Source organism: Pholis gunnellus (assembly GCF_910591455.1).
Source record: "Pholis gunnellus genome assembly, chromosome: 21".
NCBI classification, from domain to species: Eukaryota; Metazoa; Chordata; class Actinopteri; order Perciformes; family Pholidae; genus Pholis; species Pholis gunnellus.
The window spans coordinates 10,724,755-10,745,340 of record NC_136548.1 but is presented as its reverse complement, the minus strand read 5'-3'; the positions used below and the strand labels follow the sequence as shown (position 1 = coordinate 10,745,340).

The 20,586-nt window shown below is 41.8% G+C and overlaps 1 protein-coding gene across 1 annotated transcript in view; it reads right to left on the bottom strand.

Annotated features, from left to right (window-relative positions):
• Positions 1-6,132: 6,132 nt before the first annotated feature.
• Positions 6,133-20,586, bottom strand: part of LOC306713040 (protocadherin-15-like) — a gene marked incomplete at both ends in the record, with an annotated part of 117,010 nt that continues 102,556 nt past the window's right edge. The window contains 5 exons of the mRNA XM_079182578.1: positions 6,133-6,924; positions 10,383-10,512; positions 14,190-14,263; positions 14,514-14,552; positions 15,247-15,268. Coding sequence (XP_079038704.1) covers positions 6,133-6,924; positions 10,383-10,512; positions 14,190-14,263; positions 14,514-14,552; positions 15,247-15,268 — 1,057 coding nt within the window. The remainder of the gene's footprint in view (positions 6,925-10,382; positions 10,513-14,189; positions 14,264-14,513; positions 14,553-15,246; positions 15,269-20,586) is intronic.

Here is a 20,586-nt window from a genome sequence, read left to right as displayed (position 1 = left end):
TCCACCTGCCCACCCTGAAGCTTCACCTCCTCAGGAACTGGAAGATCCACAAATGAAGTCCAAAGAGGGAGACTTGAGTTGACTACTTCTAAACTTGGAGGATTCTCCTTTTCCAAGAAAGGCGAGGCGTCTGCAGTGAGGAGTCTGATCCTGCCTTGTGTTAGTTGTGGAGGACGGGATTCAATGGGTTAGTTGACAGATGTTCGGCCCCCCCAACGCTTGGCTTCACCCAGTCAGAAATCCCTCCCAGCGTCACTTTAGAGCTGTGATGGTCCTGTTGGGACAGGTAGCTCTGGTTCTTCTTGGTTTATTGGCTGTAGAGTGGCTCCACAGAGAGTCCGGAGTACCAGAGGCAGCTGCCCATATTGAAGTCATCGGGTATGTGATCGGGGACAGAAAGTATACTCTTCCCAACAATGAAAGGAGCACTTTCTTAAGTCACATTCAAAGGATGAAGAGTTATGGGTGCAAAATGGCCTAAATGAGTTTAGTGAACCACAATTCTTCTAAGATTTAATTTAGTGTCCTAGCACAGGCTACAGTTTGCTATTGGATGAGCATATCATGTATTTGGATCCATGTAAGTTTATAAACTACTCCCCCCCCCCCCCCCCCCCCTTCTGGTATCACACAAATTCAGCACAGAGCAGAGGGAGGGAGATCTGCTTGTAGAAATGGAAGGAGAGGTGTCGTGGAGTAGGGCTGAGGAGGTGAAACGGTATTCTCTCTTTCTCAGGTATGGGGGGGGGGGGGGTTTCTTTTGTGAGGGCATTGTGAAGGAGGCTGACAAGCTGGCTTGTTTGTTTTTCTTACTGTTCCAGATTCACAGTACTGTAAGGGCACATTTTGAGCATCGCTCATAGGAAAAGGCGCCAAAGTGTTGAGACAAAATATTCAGATATTCTGGGAATTTCTTGGACACTATTGCCGCTCCCCTAAAGATGAAGATATTGTCCATGGGCAGCATTTTAAGGCAGCATAGCGGTCCCATATTCATTTGAACAGGGGCAAATGTGAAACAATGTTTTCTCCCTATGTTGATAAAGTTGCTCTTCTATGTTATCTTAAAATGTTGCCAAACTGCCTTTAACGTTTGGTCATGTTGTAGCTGTATCTCTGAGGACGATCTGCGGCTGGTTTCACAAAGTGTTTCAGTTCTGTCATCGTCCACTACCAATTGTGTCAACAAGCATCTTATACTGCCAAACAAATCAATTAATTAATCATTTTTTTTAAGAATGAAAACAAGATATATTGATAGTACATTTCATTGAGGAATGCTACTTGTAACTGCCACAGTTACCCTTTTGTTTGTTAAAGAAAAGTTAAATATCGTCTAAATACAAGTGGCCGTGTAAGACCTTAATCAATATTAAATTGTAAAAAATAATTTTTATCCAAAAAAGGGTAATTGAGATTATCACACCAATCACACATTTTGCTCTGGGTTTTGGTCCTCGAGTGTTTTAGTTAGTAGTGAGTTTCAATACTCTGTACCAATTTTGGTAAAATTGAGGATTGTAGAACACATTGATCTCAATAGCTAATGCTAAAAATATTCCTGCTTTATCTATTTATCTTGGAACAATGATGATTTGAGCACTAAGGTCCTTTGGAGAAACACAGCCAAGCGTTCTTCAAACATCATTTTGCACATTTAGTTTTCCCCTTTGCTGTCATCTTCAACCTATTTCTGTTACTGTCTGATAAATGTCAGACACTTATTTGCTATGAGATGGTTGAATTATTATAATTTTTTTTACTAATGATGATCATCGTATATCGATGACCATGTTGCAAATGTTGTTTTGAGGAAAGCACAAGATACATGTTTGGATTGTATTTATAACTCTTTGAAACGTAAATGAGCGTGTAGTCCGAGGCCTCGTTTGAAATCCCCCACACAGAGATATTCAGAACCAGAATGAATTGCATTTCACTTTAGTTTATTGGCCTGTATTTATTGTCATTTTAATTGCAGTATCTTTATAGATGACTCGTATTGATTGATTGTCAGTTATGATTGTAGGCGTTTCTTTATTTCTACTTAATGCTCATTTTATTTCAGAACTTACTTAAACTTGATTGATCTGGGGCCACTTTCCCCTTTTTCTGTATAATATTTGTATATATATATATACGTAGATATATTTTTAATTTTGTTAAAGTTACGTTTTTTTCTCTTTAAAACATAGTTTTGTTTTATTTGGCATTTCAGTTATTAATACATAGATATTCCCTTTAGTGTCCTACTGATCATTGCATTGCCCAATTAGAATTTTAAATTGATACTAAAAGCTTTTACGTCAGTGAGTCTTGACTGGTGAAGACCAGGAAAGACCTAACGGAGCCAAAATAACTTCCCTATCATGATACAGACAAAATGACAACTTCATTTCCTGAATTAAATGTTTTGTGAGTTGTTCATTTGGGTTAAGAATACATTATACCGTTATGAAGAAGTAACGTTTCCCACCTTTAACCCACATTCCAACATAAACGTTTCAATGTGAAAGAAGCTTTCTCAAACCTGCAAACAGTGAACGCAGTGATCACAAGTATCAGGTCATTTAGATGTGTGCCTGTTATTTTACAGGCCACACACACAAATAATTGGAGTCATTTTACTTTCATTTGTCTTTATGTAAAACTTAGCATAGTGCCAAGTAATGTTTGAATTTTAGTGCAATAGTGACGTTCTGTAACTTCAAACCTTTAGGTTTGTGTTGTACTCTTGGTTTTTAACTCCTGACCTCGACTTGTTTAAATGTCATTCACACACACAAAGCTTATCTTTTGTCAGTAGTGAGACATCAGAGCGATCCTTAAGGCGAGTTGTAATGAAGGTAGCTGAGAGAGATATCCAAGAAACCACAACTCTAAACTGGCGATTCCTCAAAACTACCAAGTGATGTCAGCTGATGTAACTGAAATCCACACTGACTTTGAACGGAAAGGGACATTTTCTGTAAAATTGTAAATCTATAATCCGCACGGCAGAGCTGCGTTCCTTGTTTTCCTTCTTTCTAACCTTTAGACCTCATTTCTGAATGTAACATTTCTTAATGTGTTGAACCCGAGACAAATGTGTGTTTGGATGTTATTTATTTGAATGTGAAGCCCTGGTTGGCAGTTCTCTTTTGTTGTTGTTTATATATAGTTTCCTGTAAGTAGTTTTAAGTGTTTTTTATTTATTTCAATATGTGAGAGATCAACTCTCCACTGCCCTGACTTCACTCAAACTTATTGAGAGACGTAAATAAATATTTAACTTTGTGTGTAAAATACTCGGTGTAGTATTCATACTGTATGCCTGGCATGTTATTCTGCAGTACACAGCAGCATTTTGTAATGGCTTTTATTTTGTGATTTATCAGAAATGTGGACAAAAGCTGACAGTTTGAAACTTTTTTTTTTTTTTAACATCTTGCTGTATTAGTTATATCCGCTGAATATGACATATGTGTTTGCTGACTGTGGGCTGCGTTTCATCTTTAGCACACTGTTGCTTTCATAATATTCCGACAGTATAACCCTTAACATCCTCTATCCATGTTACGATGTGGCCGTCAAGTGAACATTTACTTGAATTTTTGAAGAATTGGTGGATTTGTTATATACCAGGATCACAATAAAATAAAAAAATACTCAACGTTGCTTCAAGTATGTGTATGTCTGAGCTCAGGGTTTTTTTTGCAATTAACATTTATAGTCTTATAAACACAATCATTTCATAATAAGGTCTTAAAAGCGCCTTATTACCTATGAACTAATGCTAACAAGGACCTAAAGTATTATCATTCTTATTTGGCTTTATTCAGATGTGGAGTAGTCCTTTTATAAATAGCTAACACTAAACCAGCCACTTTGGCTTAATACTTGATTGACTTTGCACTTAGATTTTTTTCGACATGCTATAATATGACCTTTTTTTCTTATTCACATTTTTTATTAATATGAACCTGAAACTTAACTAGAAACTAAAGGTATAGAATAAATATAGTGCAGTAAAAAGTAAATAAAGGACGTAAGTAAAATTAAAATAAATAGCAGAAAACGGTAATACTTAACGACATTTTTGACTTGTACTTTACTTAAATACAGTACTTATACGTACTTAGTTACTTTCTACCACTAGCTTAATGTGCCATGTGTAATTGTGCAAAACATTTAGGATGAAGAACACATTATTAACCAGCTTTGCTTTTTTGGGCAAAATGCCGCTTTTCAACATTTCTTTGTGCCTGTGTGTCACAGATTAATGAGCAGAGTTCATTCTATCTTCTCCTCCAATAAAGCACAGCGGACTCAGGAGTCAGTGACATGATCGGCTCATTTAGTTGAATCTATAACAGTGGCTCAGACGTGCCCTTCTTTCCAGAAACTGTTTAAAATATTACTCTCCGGACTCCGGTACAGTCGGCTAATTCTGGGTAATAAGCACTCGGTTTCACATATCCCTGCCGGTGTGGCACCCTCTATTGAGTTCCTTAATGCAAAATGATGCAGTCATCGAATTAAATGTGAGAGTTTAAAAACCTGGTGATTCTGCAGCCTAATGGTCCAGCTTCTTTCAGACTTCAAAATGAACTAATTCACCGTAATAGGTTGAGAATTGAAAAAAGTTCTCCCGCCTTTTATCATGATGAACCTTTGGATCCATGTACGCCGTTAAGTGGATCTCTCAGGGATCCGGTGGGATGAGGGGATTTAAATAGAGTCTCACAGCCTGTAATCGAGTCAACGATTGGATCTGCCCCCCTCCAATTCATCCGCGATTATAATTAATGACAAATGTGTGCATTTATTTTCATTTGTGATATTATATGCACATCAGGCCTCTACACCTCACCAAGAGAAATTGTAAACATCACTCAGAATCGACCTCGAACTTTAAAACCAAACGTATGTGTGACACTTTTCAAGTTACAAATATGCCAAAAGTTAGATGAAGAGAAGATTGTCTGACTTTGTCTGAGAGCATTCATCTTTTCACTTGACTCTCGGTGATAAAGCGTTAAGAGCGTATATATAAAAAGTGTCAAAGATATACATAAATAAACATTCAAAACACTTTAAAGAGTGAAGTTCTGAAATGTTTTCAGGAACAAAGTATTGAACCAGAAAATCACCGACAACTGTCCTCCGCACTCCATCTTTAGAGAGCCGCGTCTCATCACAGTCGTGTCTTGTTTGGTTCTAGATAGAGGAGACGTCGCCAAAAAGCACCAAGTTAGCCAAACATCACGTTTCAATGGATGAAATCATCTTTTATTTGGATAACGTTTGCCAAGCAACTTGACACGAATAAAAAGGCAGGTTTGAACAATACAAGACTTTCATGTGTCAATGCAAAGTGTCGGGAACGTCCAAGATGAGTTGCACCAGTAGCCAAAATACTGAATGAAACAAGTGCAGTGTCCTACAGAGACACTAGTCTTTTAAAGGGCCATAAAAAGTTCATAGACTTTTTTTTCCTCAAGTTTCCTTCATTATTTCTTAGCAAAGTAGAAATATAACAAGTCCTCTCTTTTTCTAGGTCTAGTTTTACAAAGGAGTTGCAGCTGTTAGATCAGTCGGGCGTATTAAGGGATGCTCCGATCGGAACATTGAGCAGTTACGAAACAAAAGGTGGAGTCAGCGATTCCAATTCAATACACTTTTTTCCCTAATATCTCCTCACGGTCCGCTAGCTTGTCTATTCTGTGTGCGCTGAAACAAATCTGGTGTTTATTTGCAACCCGGGCTCTGTGAATGGGAAGCAAACGAAAGCCACGCAACAGTAATCCAGCCTTTCAGCAACAGGGGGGCGTTTGTTGCTCGTGCCGTGGATGAATAAAGAGAACGGCAGTGAGAGCCACACAGTACATCTAAAGAGGAATGTTTGTTGTCGGGGATGAGTTCAAATATCAACAATCTTTCTCCAGGACCACTGACTCCACCTTTTAATGAGTGAATTGGTAAATAGTCCGTTATGCTAATTCACCTTTTAGCTGAGTGCCAATCTGTTAATTAGGTGCCTTCTAATTGGATCGGAGCATCCCCATCAGTTCCACAACTAATGAACAGAAATGATGTCGGAACGCTTTAATGATCTTGGCAATAAGGAGCGAGCACAGTGGAGTAGATCAGTCAGAGTTTTGTCATGGGTATGTGAAGGCTGTTCCAAGGGCCCATCCACAATTCTTCCTCATCCGACTGCGTTCTGTCACTCGGGCACTCCAGCGGCTCCCCCATGACGAGGCCGTCGTCGTCTTCGTCGTTACTGCCGTCCACCTTTGACTCATTTTCGCCTTCTTTGGGCTCGTCTCTCTCCACTGTGCTCTGAGGCGGCTCTGTGCCGCCCTGCACCGCTTTGAGCGGGTTTGACTTAGACGCCGCGCTGTCGGGGCCCGCGTTGCCTGTGCTGGTCGACCCTAAAGACACTCTGGATTGTCCCGTGTTAAACACGTTCGGCGTTTTATGGTTGTCAGTTGTGTTGGAGAAAGAGGACGTGGCCGTCGCAGAGGCAGCCGTTGCCGAGCTTTGGAAGGTGCGCAGTGTGTTACACCCGCCGTCTGCTGCTGTCCTGGGGTTGCTCAGGGGTACTCTTTCCTCCAGGGTGGCGGCCATTTTGTCCAGCTTTTTAAAGTGCTTGGCCAGCCGCGAGCTGAAGACGGGTGAGGCGAGTTTGAGGTTGTTGTTCGTGGTGGTGGTGGTGGTGGTGGTGTGTGCGTGTGCGGGACCGGTGGCGTTTACTGTGCGTCGGGTGCGGATGATGGAGCCATTCTGGGCCACGTAGATGCTGCCGTTAACGTTTGCGTGGCTGTTGACGTTGGAGGGCACGCGGCTGCGTTGGGTCTCTGGCATGCTGTCCTCGCCGGTGGAGCTGGTCTCGTGTTCCCGGTCCACCACCAACTTGATCCGACGTGTTCTATTGCCTTGCTGGAAATGCACACAAATAAATATGTCAATAAACGGGACACAGATTCGGACAGAGAAGTCACAGACACGTTGCAGCGCTCTCCTGTCATAGCTAAACACTTTCCACTGAGATCAATTCAATTTATAAGCTTCTCCAAAGTGACACATCTCTGTGTGAACAAGGCTTACTAGAATATTAGCGATTTTTTATATATATTTTTAATTATAAGTATAACTTCAATTATTTTCGAACCCCCATCTCTTTTAAATTGGGATCTCGTCTCGGCCAATAGGGACAAGAGGATTACAGGAAACAAATGAGTATTGTTTAAGAAAGAGTGTGAACCACACACTAGTGACACTGACATCAAGGCACTGACTACCACCTCGGTACCTTTCTCCTGGACCACTAGAGGTCAGGAGAAACTCATGTTAGGGGTTCTGTGAGCTCAAATGCAAATTGTTTCCATTTTTACCTTTACGATGTTTGTACTGTAAAATCAAGAAATATGCAAAATAAAAATCAATCACTGCAAAACACACTACACAGCAAAAACAGGTCAGTCAAAGCAGTGTTAACTCCAGATTTTTCCTTTAGTAGGACGATTCAAAGTAGCCTTTGGATCATGAGGTGCTAATCATTTTGAAAAAAGGCAGCATTAAGGAAATGCTTTTCACTTTTAAAATGTATACTAACATCTGAATGTAACTCTATAACACCTCTGATCTCTATGTTATGTGAGAGAGAACACTGCTGCGCACACACACACACTTTGGAAAGTTGTTGTTGAATAATATGACCCCGAGTTTCTCCATTTAACCCTGATAGCACAGAAAAAAATGTTCACTCTTACAGAGAAAACATATTTTTCTTCTGCAGATAGAAGACTGGTACCCTGATACGGGGAGAATGATGGACAGAAAAAGAAACGACTAACGTGAGAAAATTGAGCGCACCTTAAAATGCAACAAAGAGAGGTATGTGAATAACAATCTTGAGCTGCAGCAGCAGCGAAATGATCAGCTGGAAGTGGAGCTTTCACAAAAGGAAAATGAGTCGGCTCAGGTGGAAAACTACGGAAGTAAACCACTCGACCGCTTCTATGAGAGCTGTTGCGACGGAGGGTGAGGCAGACAAAGACGAGGGAGAGGAGGATAGACTGATTGGAAAAAAGGGGATTCAAGATACAAGCAAAAGTAAAAAGGCAAAGACCCACATAAAGAGAAACCCTGAGGAGGTAATGCAGGCAATTTAAACTCCTGTGGATGTAAAACACACCAAACAAGGAAAAAGAGAGAGATTATAGTAATAAACTCCACCCAGGTAATGACTGCACACCCAATCCAGGCATTTTCACAGAGATCTTACTTAGTGGCAAAGAATGTAATCTTTGGGGGGGGGGGCTAAGGCTTCATCTGCATTTCAATCTGCAGATTCATTTTCCAAATCCCCCTTTTCTTCATCCCCGTCCCCTCCCCTGCCATGGCCGCTGCTCTTCTCCTCCTCCTCTGTGTCTTCGATAATGGGCGACAAGTCGTCCGACGTGTCCATCACGCTCGGGCTGATGTCTGATTGGATGAGGTTGGTGGCTCGCCTGCTCGACGAAGACTTTCGTGATCCAACACTTTTCGTCCCCTCCTCCTCCTCCTCCTCCTCCTCTCCTGATGCCTCCTCTTCCTCGCTCTCTTCCTCTATTGTTACGTGTGTAGAACGGGAGTGTCTAGGAGTCTGCGGCCTAGAACTACTAACTGTAGAACCTGAATATCTGTTTCTATCTCTCTCTTTGCTGCTTCTTTCTCGTTGTCTGCTCGTGCTTTCTCTTTTTGAGTTGGCACTACTTCTTCTCTTACTACTGATACCGTTGCTACTCGCAGGACTGTTACTAGCATCACCCTTTGAGCGTTTTCTGCTTGACTCGTTCCTTTCGTCCTCCCTCTCCAACCCTGACTCCATCTCAGACTCTGACCCCTCTCTGTCCTCGACTTGGCTTCCACTCTCGGACGCTCGGTCTGTGTCAGGAGTTCCCTCGTCCTTTTCCGTTTCTGTATCAGATTCTGTCTTGTCGCGCTCGGCTGTAAAAGACGAGGTGGGGCTACTGGCGTCGGAGGGACTACATTCGGATGGAGACTCTTTGCTGCCACTTCCTGTTTCGGAATCACTGTCATGAAATTGCTTTTCTCTCCTCCACCATACCTCAGAGGAGGCATTCTCATCTTCCAACTCCCTCTCCCACCTCCTCCTCTCCTCCCCCATGACTCTCTCAGACACTGATGCAGAAACACTCATATCTCCTAAGGAGCCATACATCTTCCTACTGTTCTCTTCTCCCCTGTACCAGCGTTTGCCATTGCTCCACTGTTCATCTCCCACCCTGGCAGGTCCCTGCAGCCTTCTGGTGAGAGAGATAAGACCGAGGGCCTCGCTCAGCTTTTGTTTCACTGCCGGGGGTTTGCTGGCTTCAGCAGACGTCTGGAAATAACTCCCGTCGGTGACCAAGCTGCCGTCCAGGCTGGCAAAGTGGCCGGGGAGCTCTCCCCTATGCTCTGGCCTGATGCCTTCTTCTCTTCCAACAGCATTTCTCATCCCATTGTTTGTCACCCAACCGTTGCTTCTTCCCCATGTTTCCATTCCTCCTCTGTCCCTCCTTTCTGTTGCTTCATCTCTTCCTCTCCCTCTGTTCTCTCCTTTCCCAGCTTCCCCTCTCTCAAATCCTCTTCCCCCCTCTCTTTCCTCCTGTCTTTCTCTACCTCCTTCCCCCTCTGTCACCGGCCTGACTCTGGCTTTGTTCCAGGGCGGGTGGATGGCAGGAGGCTGTCCAGATGTTTTACTACCGGAGGACAGCAGTGTGCTCACTCGCATCATGGCCTTCAACCTGGCGGCCGCACTCGCGCTCTTAGGCTTTGTGCTCACGCTTGCGCCTCCCTGTGACGGTTGGTGTTCGTCGCCCTCGGTTCTTGCGGCTGCTGGGGTCTTTCTCGATGGCCCATGAGAGGGTGGAGGACGGGGCTGGAGGTAGGCAGGGTGTGGGGCTAATCTACCTCCTTGACACTGTCTCCTCACCTGTTGTCATGATGATATTGATCCAAAACCGAATAAGAACAATTAGGAGAGGAACAACATAAGACATTAAAACTGAACCAAGTATCTCCTGAACTACTCAGCAATATATTTCCCAACCATCTTGAGTCCCAACCTTCAAAGTCGTCAGTCCATCAGTGTAACTGTTTTTTTAAAGATTAGTTAAGACCTTGTTAGTGATCATTAAAAAAAACAGGTTTAGTTTTTCACATTTTTTGCCTGAACTACACGTTAATTCGGTACTTTCGCCACATTTCCGTTTTGTAAAAATAGCAACACTGTGCAAAAATCTGCTTTCAATTCAATAAATGCCACTTTGAGCAACAATGTATTCTCTTCACACCCTTGAAATGTCTGAAGGTTTCTGTTCCGTTTCTGCGGTGTAGTTTTAGGCGCTCACCTCTCCGTCAGACTCCTGTGGGCTGTAGTAGTAGCTGCCGTCGTCATCGACGACGACTTCTCCATATTCATCGTAAAGGCCGGAGGGTGAGATCAGTTTCCTGCGACTGCCGTACTGAGGAAGGTCATACCTGGAAAGAGGGGGGAGGGGAAAAGACCCAGAGCATTACAGATAAGCAATAACCATTAAGAAGCTGCGCAGAGCAGAAATTCTCTGTTTAACCTCTTTATATTTTTAGGGATTATTTGTCTGACATTTCTGCTACGTGTAATAATAATACATACATAAAAGGAAGTTGTGGTGTTATACAATAGTTAAGTTAAGACAGGAGAGAAATATGCTTCACAAACTAAACTGTTTCACTTGGCTATAGTGCTTATTCACAGCCACTTAAAGCAATAGCACGCAGGGCAACACTGTGGTTTTACTCCCAATGATAAGAAGTGTCTAATGACTTGCCTAAGCAAAGCTGACTTAATCACAAAAGGAGCATTTTGTTGCCAGGAGACATTTTGTTAACAGAAAAACACTGGAATCAATGTTTCCTCCCTTTTGTCTCTCTGTGCCTGTTGCCCGGGAGCGCTGTCTGACTCCACCGGCCAAACACACTGTGTTGTGCAGCACCACTTGGGCTCCGTGCCCTGCAGCAAGCAACTCAGAGAGCTATTGGGTCAAAAAACACATCTTTTTCAAATGCTATCCTTCAAAACAATACGTCCCAGTGTGATTAAAGTGACGAATCAGCAGGAAGTCCTTTGGCTCGGTTCCGTACCAGAGACGTACAGAAAAGTTGCCTCGTGTAATCACTTTGCTCACAGTCAACCGGTGGGAGAATGTGCCCTCCCATTACATTAAGTAGCCAAGTAATAAACAAATGGAAGGAGCAAGTGGATGACTGATGTGTGTGTGCGTGGAGAAAAGGGGGAGGTGGAGGTGAGATAGGGGGGAAAACAGAGGGGGAGGAAAAAAGAGAAAAGATAATGACAGAAGAACAAGTGAACAATGAAAGAGTCAACACACGAAGACCAGGCATAGTCATAAATGTTGCAGTTATATCCTTACAGTCTGGCCTCTGCAAGCTAATGTAATGACTCTTAACCTTCCATTAAAACCTGCTTATGAGATTTCACAGTCATTAACCCCGCAGACTCAAGCTGAAGCGCACACACAAGGAAATGAAAGGCTACAGTAACTCTTTGCTTAGAGTGGTCTTTTTCCCCTCCTTTACTTCTCCTTCCCCCCTCCCCCCTTCTTTCTTTCTCACCGCTCCCCCTCTCCATGTCTCCACTAGGGGACACTCATGAACTGAGAATCACGCCGTTCAAAGCTGCCAGAATCACTCGCATCGGCCGCCACAGACTTGATGGTGTGTTTCAGTAGCCGTGTGTTTGTGCGGACCAACATGTGACCCGTTTCAGGAGGGTCTCCAAATGCTAGATCATTGTTTATTGATCAGTCCCAGGACATGTGATCACAGTCACACAGTAATGGGCCTTCACATGACAAAGAGGAGCATTGCATGCTTTAATAATCTTTAAAAGTCACTGGACGATAAAACGACCCCAATGTTTGATGCCCAAATAGAACAAAATGTATTTTGTTTAGTTTCATATTTGCCAGCTTGAAGTAATGTACAGCTTTGTATTGTATTTAATGTCTTCCTACACCTTGCACCCTGCCTAAAACAAGCTGGACATGCAGACGTGTAGTTGTTTTGTTGTCCTGCTTCTGTTTCTAAAATGAAAACTGTCTCTTCGTGGAGCCGACAATGCCAAATTTCACTTTCCTCATCCTATATTTTTCCCGTGGGTGCCCTAACTCAGCACCTATCAGCTTCTAGACACGCTGCTCATCACCCACGCCAATAACGATTTTAGAAAAGCATGCTTTAATCCCCGATTGCTCCGTGGCGTGGATGGTTGAGTATTTTACTCTTGACTAGAGGGCAACATGAATTTAGCTCATTTTTTTTTTTTTTCAGAGCCGTGCAACAAATGGTTCAAGTTATTTTCAGCATCTGTATAAATCCTATCAGAATCGTGCCAATGGCAGATGGCTACATTCCCACATGCAGAGAAAATCCCATTTTGATCTCATCTTTTGAAGACGGATGAAAGAAAAGGTCAAAAGGTTACGAAACATCCTTCAAAATGGATTAGTAAAGCTATGGAAGTAAACACTGGAACAGCTGTTGTCTTTCTCAAAAACAAAAACCCGGGCATGAAAACTTTGTCGTCGTCCTGAGAGGCAGGTTTAGCATTTGTTAGCATAGTCTTTGGAAAAAGTCCCGCACCATTTATTTACAACTGCGACAAATACAGTGATTAGATCTGAGTCCCACTGGATCACAAATTCTGATTTCCTGCTCCTGTATACGTACAGAGTCAGACATGAGTTTGTGGATGTTGCTCTAAGCCAACAGCATCTGGCCCATTGTCTGCTTCCACGGCTGGCTGCCTGATTAGCTACTACAATATTGCATTGCTAGGCAGAGAGAATTAGCTCTGTGCGTGCGTGCGTGCGTGTGTGTGCGTGTGTAAAAAAAGAATGGGCAACAGAGCATTTCTGAGTGAGTATGAGAGAGTGAGTGAATGAATGTGTCTGCCATGAGAGAATTTATGTGTGTCTGCCACTGTGTATTTATGTGTGAGTGTGGGTGGGTGTATAAAATCAAGTTCCCGGGAGACTGCAGCTAAAATTATCAGAATTACACAATGCATCACAGATGGAAGTCTGGGTTTCAACATAACACACGCACGCACACACACACACACACACACACACATACTTGGGAAGGATGCAATAAGCCCTCAGAGATCTTGTTCATGAATGCTTTGATCTAATGTATCTCTGTGTGTGTTATTGCTATTTCTATACAATATTTCCTGCTTTATCAGACATCAGACATCCAAGGAACAACACACACACACGTTAAGGACACACACACACACACACACTATGAACAAAATCACTGTCAGATCTTCTTTCAGCTTTTGTCACTTCCTGTAGTTCAAGAACGTATTAACCACAGGTTGGTATGAGGCATGTCACCGGGGTCAAGATTTCACAGTAGTCCCCTGTGTGACTGACGGGGCCAGCGCGACATCAAAGCAGACACCGTGACGCTCGTCTGGATAAAGCGCTCTCCTCCAGACTGGAAATGTGTTTCACTGATGTTGAGGTCTAAGGTCAAAGATTGTGGAGATGGCCTGCATTCACTAACCCCCCCATAATCTGGAGGGGGGGGGGGGTACATTGGCATGTGTCTTTCTGGTGTGTGTCTTTACTGGTAAATAATGCATTCCCCACACGACACGGGGAAAAACAGAATGCTGTAAATAGGGGGCTAACATCATTTTACATCTACTATTACTGTTTGGAGAAGATAAGAACTATTGAGGTGTTTGTGTGAATAATTGTATTGGGAGCACAGTATCAGATATCAATAAAGATATATCCTGGAAACGATATAGTATCATATTATGGCAAATGTATATATGAAAAATCCCCTATGTAATAAACTGTGTTAACTTATTATTCATTACACGCCACATAAAAAAAAATGGAATTTTGAATATCTTAATTTTCACGACAACGAGGCAACTTCATCTGCTCAGATAAAAGCAGAGGAACTACAAATGTGGGCCTTGTGGTACGATTGTTTTCGTCAACTGCAGTACAATAGAATCACAGTACAAATAGCGACAGATAAACCATCCAAACTTACAGTATGTTAAGATTACAGACAAGCAAACATGCACATACAGTTTATGTACAAGCAGAGATATGTAGGGAGTGCATACAAACCCGTGATCATAGTTGTAATAATCTTGTGTGTAGTAGTCCTGGCCGGGGTCGATGCCAGATTCCATTGATAACTCCTGTTAGATTGACAAACCATTATTAGTAGCTTCCCTCACATACACATGACAGAGATACATACCTACAAGTAAACCCACACAAATCCATCTCTACAAACACTCACCCTCACTCACAAAACACATCCCTCATGAGAAATTGTGTTTCTTCACCTCTGATTACACTGACTGCACTAACACAGACACACACACACACTCGAGCAGAAACACACACAGGGAGTAAAGAAGTATTCAGAGGAAAGAGACAGAGTACCTCTGGTCTGAGCAGAGAAGGTCGGAGGAGCTGTTGTGTCTGCTAGAGAGAAAAGAAAAGCGCCGAATGTCAAGACACATGGAGGAAGTTAGGAACTCTTCCCCCGAAATGGTATACACCTATTTTGGAAAGTAAAATCAATACCCGATGCTCTTCATTCAAAATCGTAGAATGTAGAGAATCCTGTCTGAGCATTTGCTTTCATTTGATGTCGTCGATCAATGTCGTGGGAGCGAGTACTACTCTTGTAATAGTGAATATCACTTTGGAACTTCATTTCAGCTTAAATTAAACGTTTACTCACTTCAAAATGTATGTGCTGAGGGATGGCTGGTAATCAAATACAGTTATTTGAGGGGTTGGAGTTTCACCAACTAAGAAGTCAGTTAAGTGAAAATGGACTCCTTTTCATACAAAAGAATATTAAACAATACATTTCTGGTAAAGTTCTGAAAATGATTAACAGTATTCTGCCGCTCCGAAGGCCAAAATTCAAAAGGATTGGTTGACTTTCTTTATTGTTCCTTTGTGGTTTCACATTTTAATATTCACCATCAATGGATTGCAGACAGTTAGATATAAAACATGCTGCTCCATCGTGATTACATCAAATAGAAAAGAATAGAGAGAGCAGAACACAATGTAGGGTACGACTGAACATCAAGGGTGAAAGAGGAAAATGACAACAACACACATGCAACTATACAGCATGAATACAGAGGAAGACACCTACCTCATGTTGTCCATATCCACGTCTGGAAGATCAAAGAGTGAGACAGAAAGACCAAAATTACCACAAAAAAAAAGAAAAGAACTGTCATTAAACATAATCCTTCTGATGTGCTTTTAATGCATGTCAGCACTTTGCTGTGCATATCCCTTACTGCAGAGGAAATGGGTTGTTTGAATCAACCCCCCAAATGGAAGTGGCCGCTAGAAATATATTACATTTTGTAGAATTTAACCCAGTTTCCAAGAAGAAAGCAAGAATATGAAATGTGCATGAGTGCATGTAAGGGGGTTGTGTGTATTTCTGAGGGAAATGGAGAGACAGGGAGGCTTATACGGTATAAAAGGGGACGAGACAGAGGCTGAAACTACACTAAACCATTCCTGCACTGTCAATAGGCTACTGTTTATTTTGCTGTTTTATTCTGGATAAATATACGGATTCTAGCTTCATAAATACATAAAATTCACATCTCATTTACAACCCAAATGAGCGTGTCCTATTGTTGAGAAAACCGTGAACCGTGAATGGGATGTGTCAATATTAGCCTCAGCAATAATAAATCCATATTTCAGTTACCGTGTAATTTGTGACTAGTTGAAGTGGTGGAATGTTTTATTCATGAGGACGGTGCTTTATCTCATCGGGAAAGATACAACACATTGCAAGTTTAATGTATAATCTGTGCATGTAAACGCACTGTTAAAACATAAATCCGGTGCTGGGCTGGGTACATACTCTCAACTGCAACGTCTACCATCAGCAGAACTTGACTATTGGGGTGAACGGTTAAGCAGCTGGTCCAAAAAAAAAAGTTTTTATTTGTGCTCCAATTTTGAAGCCTAGATAGAAAATGACATATGTGGAGGTTAACATTTTATGGGCTAGATCTGGCCTCCGGGTACTTCGACACCCCTATTAGTATGAATCAAAATGTATTATGATCAATTGATAGGCGTCCACAATGGAGGTTGGACATGTTTAACGGGCAGAGATGTGATAATGTAATCATGAGAGGAGCATCTCTGAAATTGTATTCCTAATCATTTCAGCTACAGCATGTCAGTGAATTTTGTGGTCTGGATGCTCCTATATCAGATACGATTCCAGTAAAATAATCAATCATTACAGCGGCCTTGAGCTAAATGAAATTCTTTTCTTAATATTTGACCGTTTCTTCGCTCGGTCTCACTGATTTTTTCGCAAACCATGAAGGAACCCAGAGAGACTTTGCTTATGTTCTCTTCAGCTCAAGTCCAGCGCATAATTACTCTCGGCTTAGATTGACAACAAGGGAAGACAGAAAATCAAACAAGTCCGAAGAGGATGCTCCCAAGTACTTATCAGAGGGGCTGTAATCATGTCAGCTAAGTTCTCTGCAGGAGGCTGCAGCCGACTACACGTGAACTTATTGCCATGTGTAGCCTGTTAGGATGTTATGATATCTTAACTGTTACATTTTAATTAGCATATTAACATGGTACATGATGTGTGGGAACTTTTTGATCGGACAACAAAGTGTAAGTCGTACCGTCAGTCCTGTGGAGACAATTGCGCTTTTTCAGCTTTTTCTTTATGCAGAGCTGAGCCAGTTATTTGCCGGCTCTTATAGTTTCACATTTGCTGTACATACAAGATTGTCATCAAACGACACTTACAGTAAGTCTACGAACTATTCCTTTAAGAATTAACCGCATATCAGATAAGGTCCACCCAGCAGCAACATCGATGACAGTATTGATGGTGGTTACAGTACCGTGAAGTGTGAAATTAAGATTTACTGCGCTGAGAAAACAAAATCTGTAAGACAAAGAGAGAGAATACAACTGAGAGAAACAGAGAGAAAGTGAGACACAGGAAGAAAAAAAAATGGAGATAAACAATGCTGTGATTAAAAAAAGAAAAAGTGGAGGAAAAAAAAGAAAAAGAAAAAGAAATAAATAAGAAAAACAGGCAAAAATCTCTCTGTCCATGCGTCTTAACTATGTTGCCAGCGGGATGTATTGTCATGTGAAACCAAGGTAATGAGCTGGCAAAATGAAGACGTATCACAGACCAACAAATTGTGACTTTTAGAGGACACATCAGATTATCCTCTCTGTTATTAGAGTGCAAACACACACACACACACACACACACGCACGCACACACGCACGCACACACACACAAATTGTGAAACCACTTGAGCATTTCATTAGATACATTTGGGGGAATATAATTGTGTTTCTTAAATACACACAGACACAGACACAGACACAATTCAAGGAGAAATAGTAGGCTTTCATTCAGTATCAAAATGCAGTTTGTAATAAATAAGTGAGCTTCAAAAAGACAAGATTATCTGGTTAAATAAAGGTGTGGAAGGATATATTGACAGACATATCAGTGGATGGATTGAATATATTGAATGGGGGTATAAAAGGAGGGATTAATGGATTAATACATGGGTGAAAAAGGTGATTTGTGGGTGGTCTACAATGAAATAGCCCTTTTTTTCCCTCCATGTGTGTGTAAATGTGTGTATGCTCTCCGGATTATGGCTGCCAGCAGTATGTGCCTAGCATCGTGTATTGTGTGATCTGTGTCAGTGTGTGAAGATGAGTCAATACTGTTTCTTGTTGCTCTGACAGACACATTATTAGGTCTTCTCGAGACAAAACCACACAGACAGCTATCTGATCTCCGTCACAAACACACACATCTGACATGATTGACTCTCCCTCTTTGTGTCCTCTCCACCTTGTCGAGACAGGAGCGGAATATTATTAGCAGATTCAGACTATGGCTCCCAATAACACTCACTTCTTCTCTCTTTTCTTTCTACATTTCATCTCTTACAGAGTAACTGTAGCTCTCTTTCCCTAGAGCACTGTCACTCCTCCACTCATTTTACTCTCTTTTTCTCCTACCTGCTTTGTTTATTTATGGCCACCATCTGGAACACGGCTACATTGCTAAAACAAAGTCAGACGGGGCAAGAAAAAGACAGAAGTCTGACGATCAGACAGGCTGTAAAAGCAGGTCTGTGGGGGTGTACTTAGACATGTGCTTTGAGCTAATATGCTGTTACATCAGCATGCTTACACGCTCGTAGAGTCAACGATAAGATGCTCACCAGAGACAACGGAGGGATGTTCACCGAGACAACACTAACACGCTCACAAAGAAAATGCTAACATGCTCAAAGACAATGCTAAAATGCCGATATTTGGCAGATTTAGCGTGTTTAGCAGCTAACAGTGCTAACTAGTGCAAAGGTGCAACAGTGTTAAAAGAGGGGGGAAGAGAAGGGTCCGTGACAGGCAGTTATCAGCTGTAACCGCCGTCGGAGAGCGGTGAAGAGCAGTGAGTGGGAGGTAGCTAGCTAGTGGGGCACCAACACACTAAAAGCACACAAAGCCGGCCCGGCTATATCCACAAAGTAGACATTACTCCACTATATCTTTGCATAGATAATAGCGGCTATATTAATGCCCTTAATCCTGTATATTGCACCTTTAAAACCTGTACGATAATCTTTAACTCTTTCCTTGCCGTCTGACTTCCGTATTTGCAAAGTCACATGTGTTCCCAGATCTCTGCAGCGCACTTTGTAAATACAATGTTAATATCCATAGAGATGTTGGCCAAAACCACATAAAATAAGATGTACGTTGTAATACATACGATTTATTCTTTAAGGTTTAGAGAGTTGCCATTTAATAGGTCACACGCATGTTGGTAGACATACATGATGAAACATAATTGTCTTTGCTGCATCTCATAGCTATTTGCTGCTTCAATGAACACATTTCCCAGGACACTCCTTGCTGTAGCGAGGATCAAACCTGTGACTTTACCCTCAAACGACAACCGCTCTCTCACTCTCTGTGTTTCTCAATTCAGTTTCAATTAGATGCAGTCGGCCTTGCTGAACGTTGTAAACAACAAATATTCCCAAAGATGTCAAAAGATATCTGTTCTGTGAATAAAGAATCTGTCTCTGAGATGCGAGTGTGTGTGTGTGTGTGTGTGTGCGCACAATGACATGCAGCACACTGGTTTGAAAGCTAGTCTTAACATGAAACGTTTCCAACCCAGTCAGCTGAAACAGTAGCACTGCCTGCAACCTGTGTTTTAATGTATGTTCACATTCCTGTTCATGCCTAAGCTCATGCCTATGTATGTGTATGTGTGATTGTCTGCTTTAAGTACATGTATGGAGCCTTTTAAATCTCAACAACGCAAGGTTTTGGTAGCTTGATCATGATTCTGTGTGTGTGTCCTAACATAACAGCTGCGTAGACTCCGCTGGAGACAGTATAAATCTTCTCATAATGTCATCACTTGATAACCAGAGATATGACCATCAGGGTTTGTTTGATTTCGCTGTACATCATGATTTGATCCAATCGCCCAGATACGATCATCAGTGTCGTGCTGGTCTTGCGGGACAGATGTGGTTCCGTCACTTCATGATGACAATGTGCGTCTGGAGACAACTTGTTTGAACTGCTTTAGCTGATGGCAGTACAATCTGCTGCTGACAGAGCTATAAGCCACAGGCTTTGATTCCACTCGTACAAGTATATTTAAGACTTTTTAGAGGTAATGGCAGTGCTTCAAAGGCGACCACTTCATTCCACATCTGGTTAACTGTACAGCAGAGGTCAAATTAGAGAAGGATTTTAAATTCCTTTTACATTCCCTTTTTCCAGCTACAGGTATTTCATCAAAGGAAAGGAACCGACCTGACATATCGTACAAGCAGTTACAGATGCCATTCCTGGTAAGAATCACCCGGTAAAGAGTCTGACTGTAGCAAGAAAATAAAAAATAAATAAATGTTTATGTAATTTAACGATGTATAAGATGGGAAAAAAGTATATCAAAGAAAAAGAGGCAAAATCCAACATAGATGAAAGTGACTTTCCAGAGGTCCGTGTGGGCATTTCTGATAAGATTTGATCTGCAAAGGCAGAAATCTACGTCAAAATATTCAACAGTGTCACCTGATCTGCAATATTACTATTTTCATGAGTTACGCTATCAGTAAATGATGTTGGCTGAATGTTTTGGCAAAGACATCTGACACATGAGGATCAAATCTGCCTTATAGTAAACCTGCCTAAACGGGAACAAACAGTTGGAGATGGGCGCTTCTGAGTGGAGCAGCAAAGTACTTTTGTTCATTGTATTGTTTAGTTTTTAGTTTTTGAGAAAAAAACATGTTGTTCTACTATGAACCTCATGCTAACACGACACAAGACTGGGGACTATTTGGTACTAACTACCACATAGCTACCGGTTTTGGTTAATTTGAGGGGCAATTTCTAAATGGTTACCAGCGCTAAGGCTGCTTTC